We start from the raw sequence: 12771 nt of genomic DNA, 5'->3' as shown, positions 1-12771 counted from the left end.
AATAGAATGGGTTGGTATATGTGGGGGGTAAGCTTGATTTTAAGGTTGCCTTCTATTTAAGGTACTTTGTTCGATTGAATTCATCTACCTTAATAATGATAGGTAGTACGCAGTAGAAGTAGAAGTGGTAGTAGTCTTCCTGCTCGAGTAATTGCTGTGCAAGTCGCTGTCGCGTGTTGGTTGGGAATTGCGGATTATGCAGGGCGAAATTTGGCGGAATGGGACAATGTTCCTTGCCTGGGGAAGACGAACCCGGCAGTCGAGTGCATTCAGCAACCGTAAAAGTGACGGAGCAAAGCAAGTGGAGAGCGCGAAAGAGGCCAAGCACACCAAGCCTTGAAGTTGATGGAGAAATTCAACGGTTGGAAAAAGGCGGTGCTGCTTCCTGAGGAATGCTAATGCTGGCTGCAATTAGGCGGTCGGCAATTTGCGAGATAACCATGGAACTCGATATGAGATGGACCTGGACCCTGGAGGAAAAAAAAAAAAAAGAATAAGAAAAAACGAAATCGTCCAGGCTATTGCTTGTTTCTTGTTTCCCTTGCCCCCCTGTACTTTGTAGTGACCTGCTTTGAATGCTGTGGTTATCAGCTTGAATGTTTGCCCCTGGGATAAAAGGGCAAGGCCAAACAAAATTGCGGGGTTGAAGGGAGGGAAGCAACGGGAGCTTTGGTCAATGACAGCATGGAAAATGGAACAGCCACTGAAAATGCAACTCATGAGTAAGTGAACACACCTATTGACTTTTCGTCTCGAACTGCCCTACCTACCAACCTACCAACCTACCTATCACTACCTACCTGTAATCCTACCTACAGTAGTGTTGTGTAATGGTGGATGAATGTGGAGGGTTGGGAGGCTGAAGGAAGTGAGACCTACTATGCAAGACCGCCTTTTAGCGATGGCCAGAGCCCACTCCTACATGTATACCAGCTGTCGCTATTAGGATTGCTTCCCTTCCTATGTGGCCATCTGGGCGGTCGCAGCGCATCAGGCTATTTGCTCCTCGATAGGTTGTTGTCATGCAAGAGTACCGGCACATTCTTTCGCACCTATCCTCTTTGACACACGACCGTCATCAATGGCCAGCTTTCCAAAGTACATGTACTCTGTACTCTGCCGAGACAGATTGTAGCCGTCGCCCAGCCGCCTGGTAATATGTAGTCCCGTATAGAGGAGAGCTGAGTCTGCAGCTGCTGAAGCCGGTTCTGGAACCCGAGCTGGGGTGCTACCTGTTTGTGATGCATTAATATGATGCCGGACTGGCAAAAGGCACAACAGCTACGTACGTTAGGCGCCTTGTGTAGATTAAGGTATTCTCAAGCAGCACCAACGGTCAAGCCGGCATAAGAGGACGTCGCAGTACGAGAGGCAGCAGCTTTGCATGGGATAAATATATACCAAGAGGAGGCATGAGCATGCCAGACACATATCAAGACTCGAGCTGCAAACTTCCCAATACGTTCGTCGTTCGAATGTTGTTCATGGGAAGTCGCACGGAGTACCGGTTACTCTAAACTCTAAATATCAGTTGGACCTTGCGGCTCTTTGCCATTTGCAAGCTTTCACAAAAGTCACTCCGCCAGGAGAAAAAGCAAAATCATTAACCGCCTGATCCGTGGTAACACACATGGCACAGAGACAAAAGGAGAGTGGGTGTATTACACAGCGCTGGAAGCTGATCAATTTTTTGGCGCCAAGTGGCGATACCCTCAATTCATACGTGAGTTGCCGTGTGTACATCAATCAATTCAGATTCCATACGATTTCAGACAGCTTGTAATTCATGACAGTCACATCACATGATTTGACCGCCCATGGCTCTGGCACGATGATGGATCCTGCACTCCCGTGACTTGAAACTGTACCGAAATGACAAAGGTATGAATCAGAACAAGCACATGTTGCCAAACATTGTCCCATAATCAAAAACGCGCGAGCAATTGGTCATCAAGAAAAGCAAAGAGGTGTGGCTGAACTGATGCCATCTCGCGAGTTCCGGAAGGGGATAGAATCACGGGCAGTTTGTGGCTGGTAGGTAAGCTCCATTTGGGTAGGTGCTGTGATTACCTAAACGCGGCGCGCGGACTAACCATTCTCCTACGCGCGTCGCCTCCCGCCCACTGGAGCGGCTGGGTTAGCCTTGGTCCACCCAAGACTTTCTGTCATCACGCATTTCCTTGCAACAAGCAATCCTCTGCTCAGTCCTTTATCAGGTTTGAGCCATCATCTTCTGGAGCGCTACACCCGACAGCTGCTCAATTCCCAAAACACGCATCGTAGCTACTCCACCGACGCGCAAGATCTGTATTTGTCGCCCCGCGGTCTTGCCACGAACTTGATATTCTTTCGCCGAGCCAACTAACGCTCCGGCTAAGTTGCCTGCTTGCCTGCGGACATCGGATTTCATTTCATTCGCATTTCGCATTCGCGCCTTCTCCAGCTTGAAAACTCCCTCAACAGTTGTTGCGCGCAATACAAATTCTCGTATCCATTGAAATTTGCGAAAAACTTCATTTCTCCGCCCATTACTCGTGCCTGTTAGCACATCCCTCGCCATGTCTGTCGAAATCGCCATGGGCACGCCCCTGGCGGAGGCCTTGAACACGGCAATTCGACCCAAGCTCGTTGAATGTGGCTGGGCATCAGACGGCGGCGACGACTCTCCACTTTCCGAATACATTCTTCTCATGCTGGTCAACGGCAAGACGCAGGACGAGATCGCAACCGAATTGGCAACCGATCTCCTCGGACTTGGACCCGAGGACGAGACTGTAGCACAGTTCGTGCAATGGCTATTTGAGCAGATTGCAAGTTTCAATGCTCAGATGAATGGCGGTAGTGCCCCGGCATCTGTGCCTCAGGGTGGCGATATGGCCATGGATCAGGACATGGACTTTGGCTCAAATGACCCCCTGGCCGAGCTTAATGCGTAAGTCATCTCTTCTACTTGACTCCTATCACTGTTACTGACAGCTTGAAGACCGACAGGCCCTCGGTCCATGAGGAACGGTGATATTCGTGGTGGAAGAGGCAAGCGCATTCTCGGCCAAATGAATCGAGCTATGGATAGGACACACGATTCCGTACTTCACCGAGTCAGAGGCGGCAGCGGCAACGAGCGAATCAACTCGCACAACCGACAGCCACCATCCGGCCCGCGCGGCGCCGGTCGCATGGGCAACCGTGGCATGAACCACCGAGCTAACAATATTGCCCACGGCATGGCCGCTCAAATGGGCATGGCTGGCATGAACATGGGCGACCCCAACTTCATGATGGCAGGTGCCGCAAATGGGCAGGGCGAGATTTTTGCACTTCTTCAGCAGCAAAACCAGATGATGGCCGCGCTCTCGCAACAACTTGCCGACTCACAGCGGCAGAATCAACATATGAATGGCCGCGGTCGCGGAGGACGATTTGACAGGAATGACCGAGGTCGTGGAAACCGTCGAGGCGGCCCTCATGGCGGTGGCCACCACGGACGACAGGATGAGTCGACGAATGGAGCAGGCGAAGGCGAGGATGTCGATATGGGCGGCGAGCGTCAACCTGCCAACCCAGAAACCACCATGTGCAAGTTCAACCTATCTTGTGGGAATGGGAACTGCAAGTTCGCTCACCAGTCGCCTGCTGCCCCTGCGGGCATTACCGTCGACGTCACCGACGTCTGTACTTATGGTGCAGCATGCAAGAATTTCAAATGTACCGCCAGACATCCCTCACCCGCCACCCGGCGAGCACATCAAGGCGAGCAGGAGTGCAAGTTTTATCCTCACTGCACCAATCCTAAGTGCCCTTTCAAGCACCCAGAGATGCCACCCTGCCGCAATGGAGGCGATTGCCAGGTTGAAGGTTGCAAGTTCACCCACCTCCAGACGATGTGCAAATTCAACCCCTGCACCAACCGCTACTGCCCCTACAAGCACGAGGACGGCCAGCGTGGAACCTTTCCCGACAAGGTATGGACAGCCAATGGATCCAGCAATGGACATGTCAGCGATCGGCAGTTTACTAGCAACGAAGCCGAAGAGAAGGTACTTCCAGGCTCGGAACATGTTGCCATGGACGAGGAGATTGCTTAGAATTCTCTCCTTCTGGTGGTATCACCCTCGAATTCTGGAAGATCGACTCCAAAGCGTGCTTCTGAGCTGTTAGTGGACAAGTTTGGTGGTTCGATGGACTACGAGATGGGCAGAGAGTGGTGATGAGATTTTGTATTATGTGGGCAGAGGAAGAGAGGGCCCAAGTGGCATATTTGTCGACTGTACAAAGCATACAGATTGACTTTTTGGCGTTGGAGGTTACTATGATAGATCATACAGGCGTTTTGCGGCTATAGGAAAAGTCAAGGACCAGTTGACGTGTTCATGCATATTTTACTACAAATATACCCAAGTGCATTTTTCTGTGATTCAACCAAAACAAATATTGGACTTTTTGATGCAAGTGACATGAGGTGAAAATTGGTGGTAGAATAACCGTGACAACAAAAAGAAGAAAGAAATTCAATGTGTATCATTTATTGTAAAATTATTAGACGAGTACCTTGCCATCTGTCTTCTCGTTCGAGGGCGTTGGCCATGGGCTGATTTATTTATGGGCTTGATTTGGTTTTCCCGTGTCATGATGCAATTTGGCGCGCCGACGTTTTAGCCGAGACGCGCCTCGTGGATCGTTACCTAACATATCACCTGCAAGGCGGGTTCAGATCGTTTGAACTTGGAAACCTTTCTACTCACCACAGCGTCGTCAAAACATGCCAATCAAAGGGTAGCCCCGGTGCCGAAAACAAGCAATGGCTTCCCGACACCCAGAGGAGCTCTTTATTGCTCTTCTCAGGTCAACCTACAGCAATGCCGGTCACGGCCTTGTGCAACGCCGGCCCGCCATAGCTCCATCAAAGCTCCCCACGGCCACGCGAGGGCTGAGTTACCTCGCTCTAAGTCACACCCGGCCGCTTCGCTCAGCACAGGTGCAACGTCTTTCCGCGTCGAATGAGAGGAGGAGAGGATATGCTGTCGCTTCCAAGCCGAAGCAGCCGCCGAAGCAGCCGCCGCCGCAGCAGAAGCGAGAGCCAAAACGCCAAATTGCCGTCCTCGGCGGCGGTATTACTGGTCTCACAGCTGCCCATTACCTTGCGCGCAGCGCCCCAAACACACACATCACCCTATACGAGGCGAGCGACCGCCTAGGAGGTTGGATTCATGGCGTACCGACCGAGGTGAAGACGCCCGACGGCCAGAACGCTGAGGTGTTGATGCAGCGGGGCCCTCGTATGCTGAGGTCTGGGGCTTCGACACCCAAGTATGATGACTTGGTGCTGTACGATGTGGTAGGTTGCTCTTGATTTCTGTTGTTTCCAGCCATTTCATTCTGACCAAAGTCTTTGCAGATTGCCAACTTGGGAATTCAAGACCAGATCATATACCCCAAGGGAGCCGCCGAATCGCGTTACATTTATTATCCCGATCATCTTGTCCAACTACCCAAAGCAGAGCCTTCGTGGGACAATATCATAAAAGCTATAAGATCTTACTTTTCAGAGTCCCTATGGGACGGTGTTTTCAATGCTGCATCGGGCTGGGCGATGCGTTTTTCCCGCACTACTGACGTTGTAGAACAAAAAAGAAAAGAAATCACAAACAAGGCGGCAGCATTCGACAAGGACGAGACTGTCGCCGAGTTCCTTGGGCGAATCTTTGGCGATCGAAATTCCCCCGTGATCGACAACATGGTCTCACCAATGCTTCACGGGATTTATGGCGGCGACGTCCACAAGCTGAGCGCCAAGCACACCATTTTTGAGAAATTCTGGCTACAGGATATGTATCCATTGTACAATGGTGAAGCGTGGGTCTGGAGGAAGGACCTGCATCTGCACAATGATATCTTGGATGGACCGAACCGGCGCGCCGTCATTCAGATGGCCGAGAGGGGGACGCACCATAATCTATTGGCATTCCGTGACGGTCTTGTGACTCTCATCGATGCACTGACGACAGACCTTGCACGTTGCAAGAATGTTACCATCAGAACCGATACACCTGTCTCGGCACTGGAACTAAAGGGCAATAAAATTGTTGTCAGCAAAGCTGGCAACGAGAAGCAGTCCCTAATGTACGATCAAGTGTTGAGTACGCTATACGCTGGACATCTTGCACAAATTGCCCAACCAGCAGACTCGCTCCCCTCGCTTGCCGATATCGAAGCTGTTACCATCATGGTAGTCAACCTCTGGTACCCGAATCAAGACTTGCTTCAAGACAACCCCGGTTTCGGATACCTTATCCCTCAGTCGGTACCACCAGATGAGAACCCTGAGTGTGCTCTCGGCGTGCTCTTCGACTCGGATATTGAGATGGGAAATGAGACCAAGGGCACGAAACTCACAGTGATGCTAGGCGGACACTACTGGAGCGACTGGTCCATCCTGCCAGACGAGGAGATGGCCATTGCAATGGCCAGATCTATCGTGGAACGCCACCTTGGTATCTCGCAGAGCGAGCCGTTCAAGGCTGGCGCTAAAATGTGCAAAGACTGCTTGCCGCAACACACGGTTGGTCATGTCGATCGCCTCCGTAAAGCTCATTACGAGCTCTCGGCCGCCTTTCAGGGTAAGCTCATGGTAGCCGGACCCAGCTACACTTCTGTGGGCGTCATTCCAGCCATGCGTGCTGGTTACGATGCAGCCATGCGCATGGCCCAGGGGCACGGTCATCCATGGTCTACGCGCCTAGACGAAGACGGGGGCGTGTGGCACTGGCACAACGATGCCTACGTTCGCGCCAAAAAGGTTTTCGGCAATGTCAGCAGGGACGAGCCCATGGATCATGTGGGGTCTACAGGTCTGGAATGGACCACGGAAAGCCAGATTTTGCAAATGAGCGCAATGCCTGCTAAGTATATGTTCTTCAAGAAATTTACCGGGCCAGGCGAGAGATTCTTGGATCAGGAAGGAAACTGGAGAGTGGATCCGGAGGCATTGTTCAAGATCCCTCCGGATCTGCCTACAGGAGAGGAGGAGGAGACTGTACAACCACCCAAGGGTAACGATAAGTGATCTGGCAATCACGACTATTGGGTACCCCCGGCCGAACTGGGTCGGCTATTTTGATTTGAAGACTTTCTTTCCGGCATGGCTCAAACTAAGCTGAGCAGATTGTAATGGCATTAAGCATGGACAGTACCACCATTTGTCAAGACTCTAGAAAAGACATAGAGAACAGGTTACTCAGGAACATGCTTCGAGTCATGATAAAGGCTACATCTATAGTGCATAAAAGGGATACTCTCAAGACAAGTTAATGCTTGCCAGCACCTTGACCACATGCTCGGCGAATTTCTCATCATTGATCCCCAGCCCGTCAAACTTGATGATATCAATACCGCTGCCTTTGAGCCCGTCCTCGATACCCTTGAACAGCTCTTCATCGGCTTCCCGATCCTCAAAGGGTCCGCCTTTGCCTGCTATCATGCTTATCGCCTCTGTAGGTATCACCACCTTGACCATGTCCTTTCGCCGGGCCTTTTTGAGTTTTCCAACGATAAAATCGGCTATGCGCTTGTTCTCGTCCCTCGTCGTCCGCAGCAGCGTCACCATGGGATTGTGAATATGGAGTCTCCTCTCGCCCCTGTCGGCAGCCTCGAGGAGCTCGGCCTTGATGGTACCGCGGGGACCAAAGTTGATCATGTCGCAGGCGCCCACGCTGACCACCATGGGAACGCCGGCCTCGGCGCCCGCCAGCAGCCGCTCCGGTCCCGCCGAGAGCACGCCGCCGCCCACCTCGTCGGCAATCTCGGTCGTCGTCAGGTCCACCACGGCGTCAAACTCGCCTTGCCGGATCAGTGCCTCCATGGCCCGGCCGCCCGACCCCGTCGCGTGGAACACGACAACTTCGGCCTCGTGCGGCGGCGCCGTTAGAATGGAGCGAATGGCATCGACGCCCGGCGTGGTCACACCAAACATTGTAATGGCAATCCTCTTTCGCCCACCATTTCGATTACGCCCATCCGCCTTGTTCTCTGCCAGACGGCTTCCGTCATGATGATGATCGCGTCCGGCGGTACCAGCAGCAGCAGCAGCACTATTATCAGCACGGTAACACGCCAACGCCATACCCGCCACCGCGGCCGCCGCGTTGCCCAGCACGCGCTCGGAAAGAAAGTGCAAGCCGGCGATATCCGTGACGCTGTACATGAGGGTGAGATCGACGCCGCCCACCAGGCCGCCCACGTCGCCGCTCGCCATGGTGCTGACGAGCAGCTTGGGCAGGCCAATGGGCACGGCATTCTGGGCCAGGCTCGCAATGATGGAGGAGCCCGTGCTCCCGCCAATGCCCAGGACGCCGTGCAGGGGATCGTTAGAGTGGAGGGTGCGCACATAAGATGTGGCGGCTTGGATCATGTGGCTAGAGTACTCGTCGCGCGGGAGAGAGGCTAGCTGCCTTGTCTGGTCCGACGAGGACAAGATGTCGGACTGCGAAATGTTGATAAGACTGTGAGTTGTTGGGGTGCGCCCAATGTCCATGAGAATCGGTTGAATGCTGGCGTCAATAGAAGTGAGCCGGTTGTGGATGAAGGCGATTTCTTCCATCTTGGTATCACATGTTGCTAGTAGGAGAACCCGGGGGCCGGACTCCTCATCTTGAGACTTTGACATGTTCGAGAATTGATGTTGAAGTCAAATCTTTGAATATATCCTCCACTATCACTTGAGCAGGATTATGATATGTTGAATAATGAATGATCTTTTTGTCTTATAAGCGGACTGTCTCTGTCAATGAAGTTCTTAGCCAATTTGGTCGTAGCAGTATATGGACTATAAGTTGAAGCAACAAGTCTGGAGACGGTCTATATTATCGATTCATAGCCCCAACATCGTGTAAACAAATATGGCTTCAAGTTGTTCTGCTGTTAAACGAGGCAAAGTGGGGAAACGCCATCAGCCCCCCGTTGCGTCATGACGCATGGCTATATGGTCACTGCTGCATATTCACTGGTTCTTCTTTTGAAACAATTCATCTGACATGTTGATCGCATTGCCGAGCCCCGAAAAAAGTGATCTACATATCGAACATTTACGGCGATAAATTTGTAGGACGACTATTTCAGCCCAGATCCAATTTCCAAGTCAGAAACTACAGACATAATACACAATGCCTAGACCAACCACCAGAACTGAGGTCCTCGATCACCTTCGGGCTGCCGTATCCCGCGGTGAGGCCATTGTCGGCGCCGGCGCCGGGACTGGTCTAAGTGCCAAATGCGTCGAGAACGGCGGTGGCCATCTCATTATTGTCTATAACTCGGGCCGTTTCCGAATGGCTGGCCGCGGAAGCTGTAAGCAGATCCCCAAAGGATATTCATGTCAGACTTGATCAAAACTTGTCCTGCTGGCGAGCTTCTACATCATCTACCTAAAGATGCACAAGACTCGTACATATTATAGCTGATATCACTTGATTTTTGAAATCCAGTCACTGACAATTAATCGTGTAGTGGCTGGCCTGATGCCGTACGGTGACGCCAATAAGATTGTCGTGGAAATGGCAAGTACATTCATTATCCATATGATTTACGCACAATTGAGACATATCAAAGTCATTCACTAACACGGTTCGAGTTCCTCAGGCCTCTGAAGTTCTCCCCATTGTCAAAAAGACACCGGTGCTGGCCGGGGTCTGCGGCACGGATCCGTTCCGGGAAATGCCCTACTTTCTCTCGCAGCTCAAGGCGATTGGCTTCAGCGGGGTGCAAAACTTCCCCACCGTCGGCCTTATCGACGAGGACTCGGTATTCCGGCAAAACCTGGAGGAGACGGGCATGGGCTATGGTCTGGAAGTGGACATGATCCGGGAGGCGCGGCGGCAGGACCTCTTCACCTGCGCCTACGTCTTTTCGGCCCGTGACGCCGCCGACATGACCCGCGCCGGCAGCGATGTCATCGTGGCCCACATGGGTCTGACGACGAGCGGAAGCATCGGTGCCCAGACCGGCAAGAGCCTCGACGAGTGCGTGAGCAGGATCCAGGAGATCCGCGATGCCGCCGTCGCGGTCCGGGACGACATTATTGTGCTTTGTCACGGCGGTCCCATTGCCAATCCCGAAGACGCTACCTACGTCCTCGCCCGGACTCGAGGCGTTCAGGGCTTCTTTGGTGCTAGTAGCATGGAAAGGCTGCCGACGGAGAAGGCGATCCAGGCAACGACGGAGGAGTTTCGACAAGTCAAGATCGGCAAGGCGTAAGATGGGCCCCAAGATTCAAAATGATTGCTGTATCTCTACCATCTCTAATGCTTAGCAGTAGACTGGCAGTTGCATTTGGTACAAGTATCAAAAAAGAGTGCCGAGATTCTCTAGTGTCAGTGAATCAGCTGAGCAGACAAACGTCCAAGTTTCTTGGTGCAAATCGGTAGATGGGTCTTGAAAGTGCATGTTGCATTGAGAAGACTGTTCCATATTCCCTCCTCGAATCAAATCAGGTAGATGAAATGAAATGCATCAATGCCGATAAAAAAAACAAATCCCATCCCTAGACTGTCAGCATCTACAGTCACCATGTTTTGTTCTTTTTTGGATTGTCCCACAACTCGTCAAACATTTCTCATTGCGTCTTCCTAAATGACCAAACTCGGCAGTCATCTTTCTGGAATCGTGGCCATCTTGTTCACCCAAGCACTCTATATGATCGCTCGAAAAATGTCGTCGTTCGTTGTTGGTATTGTTTTTGATTTGTGATGCTAGACGCAAGGTTGCAGTCGGTTCATTTTACCATGCATCCCTTGCCCTTAACCCAGATGCTGCCAAGTCATGAATGAACCATCCGCACTACCAACTCCGGCCGAAAACCCTCCTGCACTTATATCGACGAAGGGTACAGCATGATACGAACAGAGGCACCGAAAGACTTAGTGGGGAGAGGGCTGGAGAACTTGGCGCGGACAACGCCAGAGTTACCTAGAGAGCAGAGTCAGTGTCGGCTCGTGCAGGACACAAACAAGAAGGACTCGGATAATTACCGTGAGGTCGGGTAACCTTGCCCCAGATGACGCGGATCTTGGAACCGCGGATCTCCTTCTGGCCCTTGTAGACGTAGGCGACCTTCTTGCCGAGGTAGAAGCTGTATTTCCATGTTAGTTCCCGCTTGTTTCTCGATGATTCGTAATTCGTGGTAGACATACTTGGCGGCAGCAGTGTCATCAACACCCTCGATCTTGACCAGGCTGGTCTGGGGGTGGATGGTGTGTCGGCCACGCTGGTAGCTCAGGTGACGACCCCTACAAACATAACATGTCAGCGCCCATGATCTTGTACTTCGGTTCGTTTGCTGGAATGCTCGTGGTGCGTTGGAGCCATTGCCCTCTGCTGAGGGGAGGAAATCGTGGTGAATCAAATTTCGGATATCGCAGTGTCAACTTACTTGACGTATACTACAAATCGGACAAAGTTAGCAAATGTTCTACCAATCTCATGTAAGACCAAGACGAATCCGCAAACACCAAGAAAGCAATGCGCCAGGCATCAATTTCGTCGTCTGTCGAGGCGAGGACGTCGGCGCATTGACTCTTCGTTGGCGGTTGCGAAAAATTCGACATGTCCTGGCCGGAGTCCAAAAAGCAGCGGGATACTCACGTCTGTGACCAGCTTCGGAAGGCATCTTGGCTGTGTTGTTCCACCGCTCTCGTAATCTATGGGGATGAAGATCCGGGAGGTATGGGCTGTCGTTGGGCGGTTTGTCGTCTTTTGGCGTTGTCGTGATTCCGTGGATGTCACGCCTCGATAGGGTGTTCTGCAAAATCGGGTCTAAGGCAAGAGGGCTTCTGCACCCTCCACAAAACCAATTTTTTCGGGTGGTGGCTGATGCTGGCGTTGAGCCACAGCTTTGAGTGGGGCCACTGCCAAGGCTGGCATTCGTCGCCTGGCTGGCAGACCTGCCAGCTGGCCATTGATCACCCAGATTGAAGCTATCGATAGGACTATTATCACAATGCTTGAAAAGCACTTGTTGATCATCAAATCATCACGTCTCTTCTATTCATGTACATGGCAGTTGCATTTCAGGATTACTGCGATTGAGAGATACCAGAATCGTGTGCTATGATAGCGACGACACGATCCAGTCCACGACCGAATATGCTGGATGATCATAATCAATAACAGTGCGGTCCTCCATCAGACTTACGAAAAAATACATGGAAACAAAAACTTGCAGTGTGATCGGACTCGATTGGTTTTTTGGTTGTCACCTTCCCAAAACTGCCACTAAACATTCGGCTGGACTCTGATGGTTTTGAAACCAAGCTCACATAGTATGGGCGGACACAGCATGCTTACCTATCGGAAGATCTTTTTCACTTGCAGTAAGTCCGGGGCTGCCTGAACTGCCTGAGCGACAATGTCGGACTCCGGAAGCCGGAGAACCCCAAAGTCTTGGGCCATCACCTGGTTTTACATCGACAAGGAGGGGTGATTCCTCGGTGATTGGGATATTGTGCTACCTGGGACGTATGTTCTGTCATGCTTGTTATTACGCACGTAACACCAACACAGAACATAAGCAGAAGCAGCAGCGGCAGCAGCTGTAGCATGGTAGATATCTGCCTCTGTACACAAAATTCGAGTGAAGACGGCTTTCAGGTTAGATGAAAACTTGCAACCTGCTTCACAGCCGGCCCGTCCGTAGAGGCCAAACAAGGACCGATAGCCATCCACTATCGCCGATCGACTGCCTGCTACTGTTGTCGGATGTGAAAAATAGTGCTTAAAGGG

At 51.8% G+C, this 12771-nt stretch overlaps 5 protein-coding genes across 5 annotated transcripts; 3 read left to right on the top strand and 2 right to left on the bottom strand.

Moving 5' to 3' along the window:
• Nucleotides 1–2558: 2558 nt before the first annotated feature.
• On the top strand, nucleotides 2559–4085 carry PFICI_00040 (uncharacterized protein; the record flags this gene model as incomplete). The annotated part of the gene is made up of 2 exons (XM_007828621.1): nucleotides 2559–2932; nucleotides 2984–4085. The coding sequence occupies 2 exons, from the start codon at nucleotides 2559–2561 to the stop codon at nucleotides 4083–4085; spliced, it is 1476 nt and encodes a 491-aa protein (XP_007826812.1).
• Nucleotides 4086–4798: 713 nt separating this feature from the next.
• PFICI_00039 (uncharacterized protein) lies at nucleotides 4799–7063 on the top strand (the record flags this gene model as incomplete). The annotated part of the gene is made up of 2 exons (XM_007828620.1): nucleotides 4799–5335; nucleotides 5396–7063. The coding sequence occupies 2 exons, from the start codon at nucleotides 4799–4801 to the stop codon at nucleotides 7061–7063; spliced, it is 2205 nt and encodes a 734-aa protein (XP_007826811.1).
• A 231-nt stretch (nucleotides 7064–7294) lies between these two features.
• Nucleotides 7295–8662, bottom strand: PFICI_00038 (uncharacterized protein; the record flags this gene model as incomplete). Its single annotated transcript, XM_007828619.1, has 1 exon — nucleotides 7295–8662. The coding sequence occupies one exon, from the start codon at nucleotides 8660–8662 to the stop codon at nucleotides 7295–7297; it is 1368 nt and encodes a 455-aa protein (XP_007826810.1).
• Nucleotides 8663–9158: 496 nt separating this feature from the next.
• PFICI_00037 (hypothetical protein y4oV) lies at nucleotides 9159–10248 on the top strand (the record flags this gene model as incomplete). Its single annotated transcript, XM_007828618.1, has 3 exons — nucleotides 9159–9342; nucleotides 9502–9555; nucleotides 9626–10248. The coding sequence occupies 3 exons, from the start codon at nucleotides 9159–9161 to the stop codon at nucleotides 10246–10248; spliced, it is 861 nt and encodes a 286-aa protein (XP_007826809.1).
• A 613-nt stretch (nucleotides 10249–10861) lies between these two features.
• PFICI_00036 (60S ribosomal protein L33-A) lies at nucleotides 10862–11659 on the bottom strand (the record flags this gene model as incomplete). Its single annotated transcript, XM_007828617.1, has 5 exons — nucleotides 10862–10959; nucleotides 11022–11122; nucleotides 11184–11279; nucleotides 11423–11432; nucleotides 11635–11659. 5 exons carry the CDS (start codon nucleotides 11657–11659, stop codon nucleotides 10862–10864), a joined length of 330 nt encoding a protein of 109 aa, XP_007826808.1.
• Nucleotides 11660–12771: the final 1112 nt, after the last annotated feature.

This window comes from Pestalotiopsis fici (assembly GCF_000516985.1).
Source record: "Pestalotiopsis fici W106-1 unplaced genomic scaffold PFICI_Scf_1, whole genome shotgun sequence".
Taxonomy (NCBI): Eukaryota; Fungi; Ascomycota; class Sordariomycetes; order Amphisphaeriales; family Sporocadaceae; genus Pestalotiopsis; species Pestalotiopsis fici.
The sequence above is the reverse complement of the archived record's forward strand: the minus strand, read 5'-3'. Positions and strand labels throughout refer to the sequence as shown.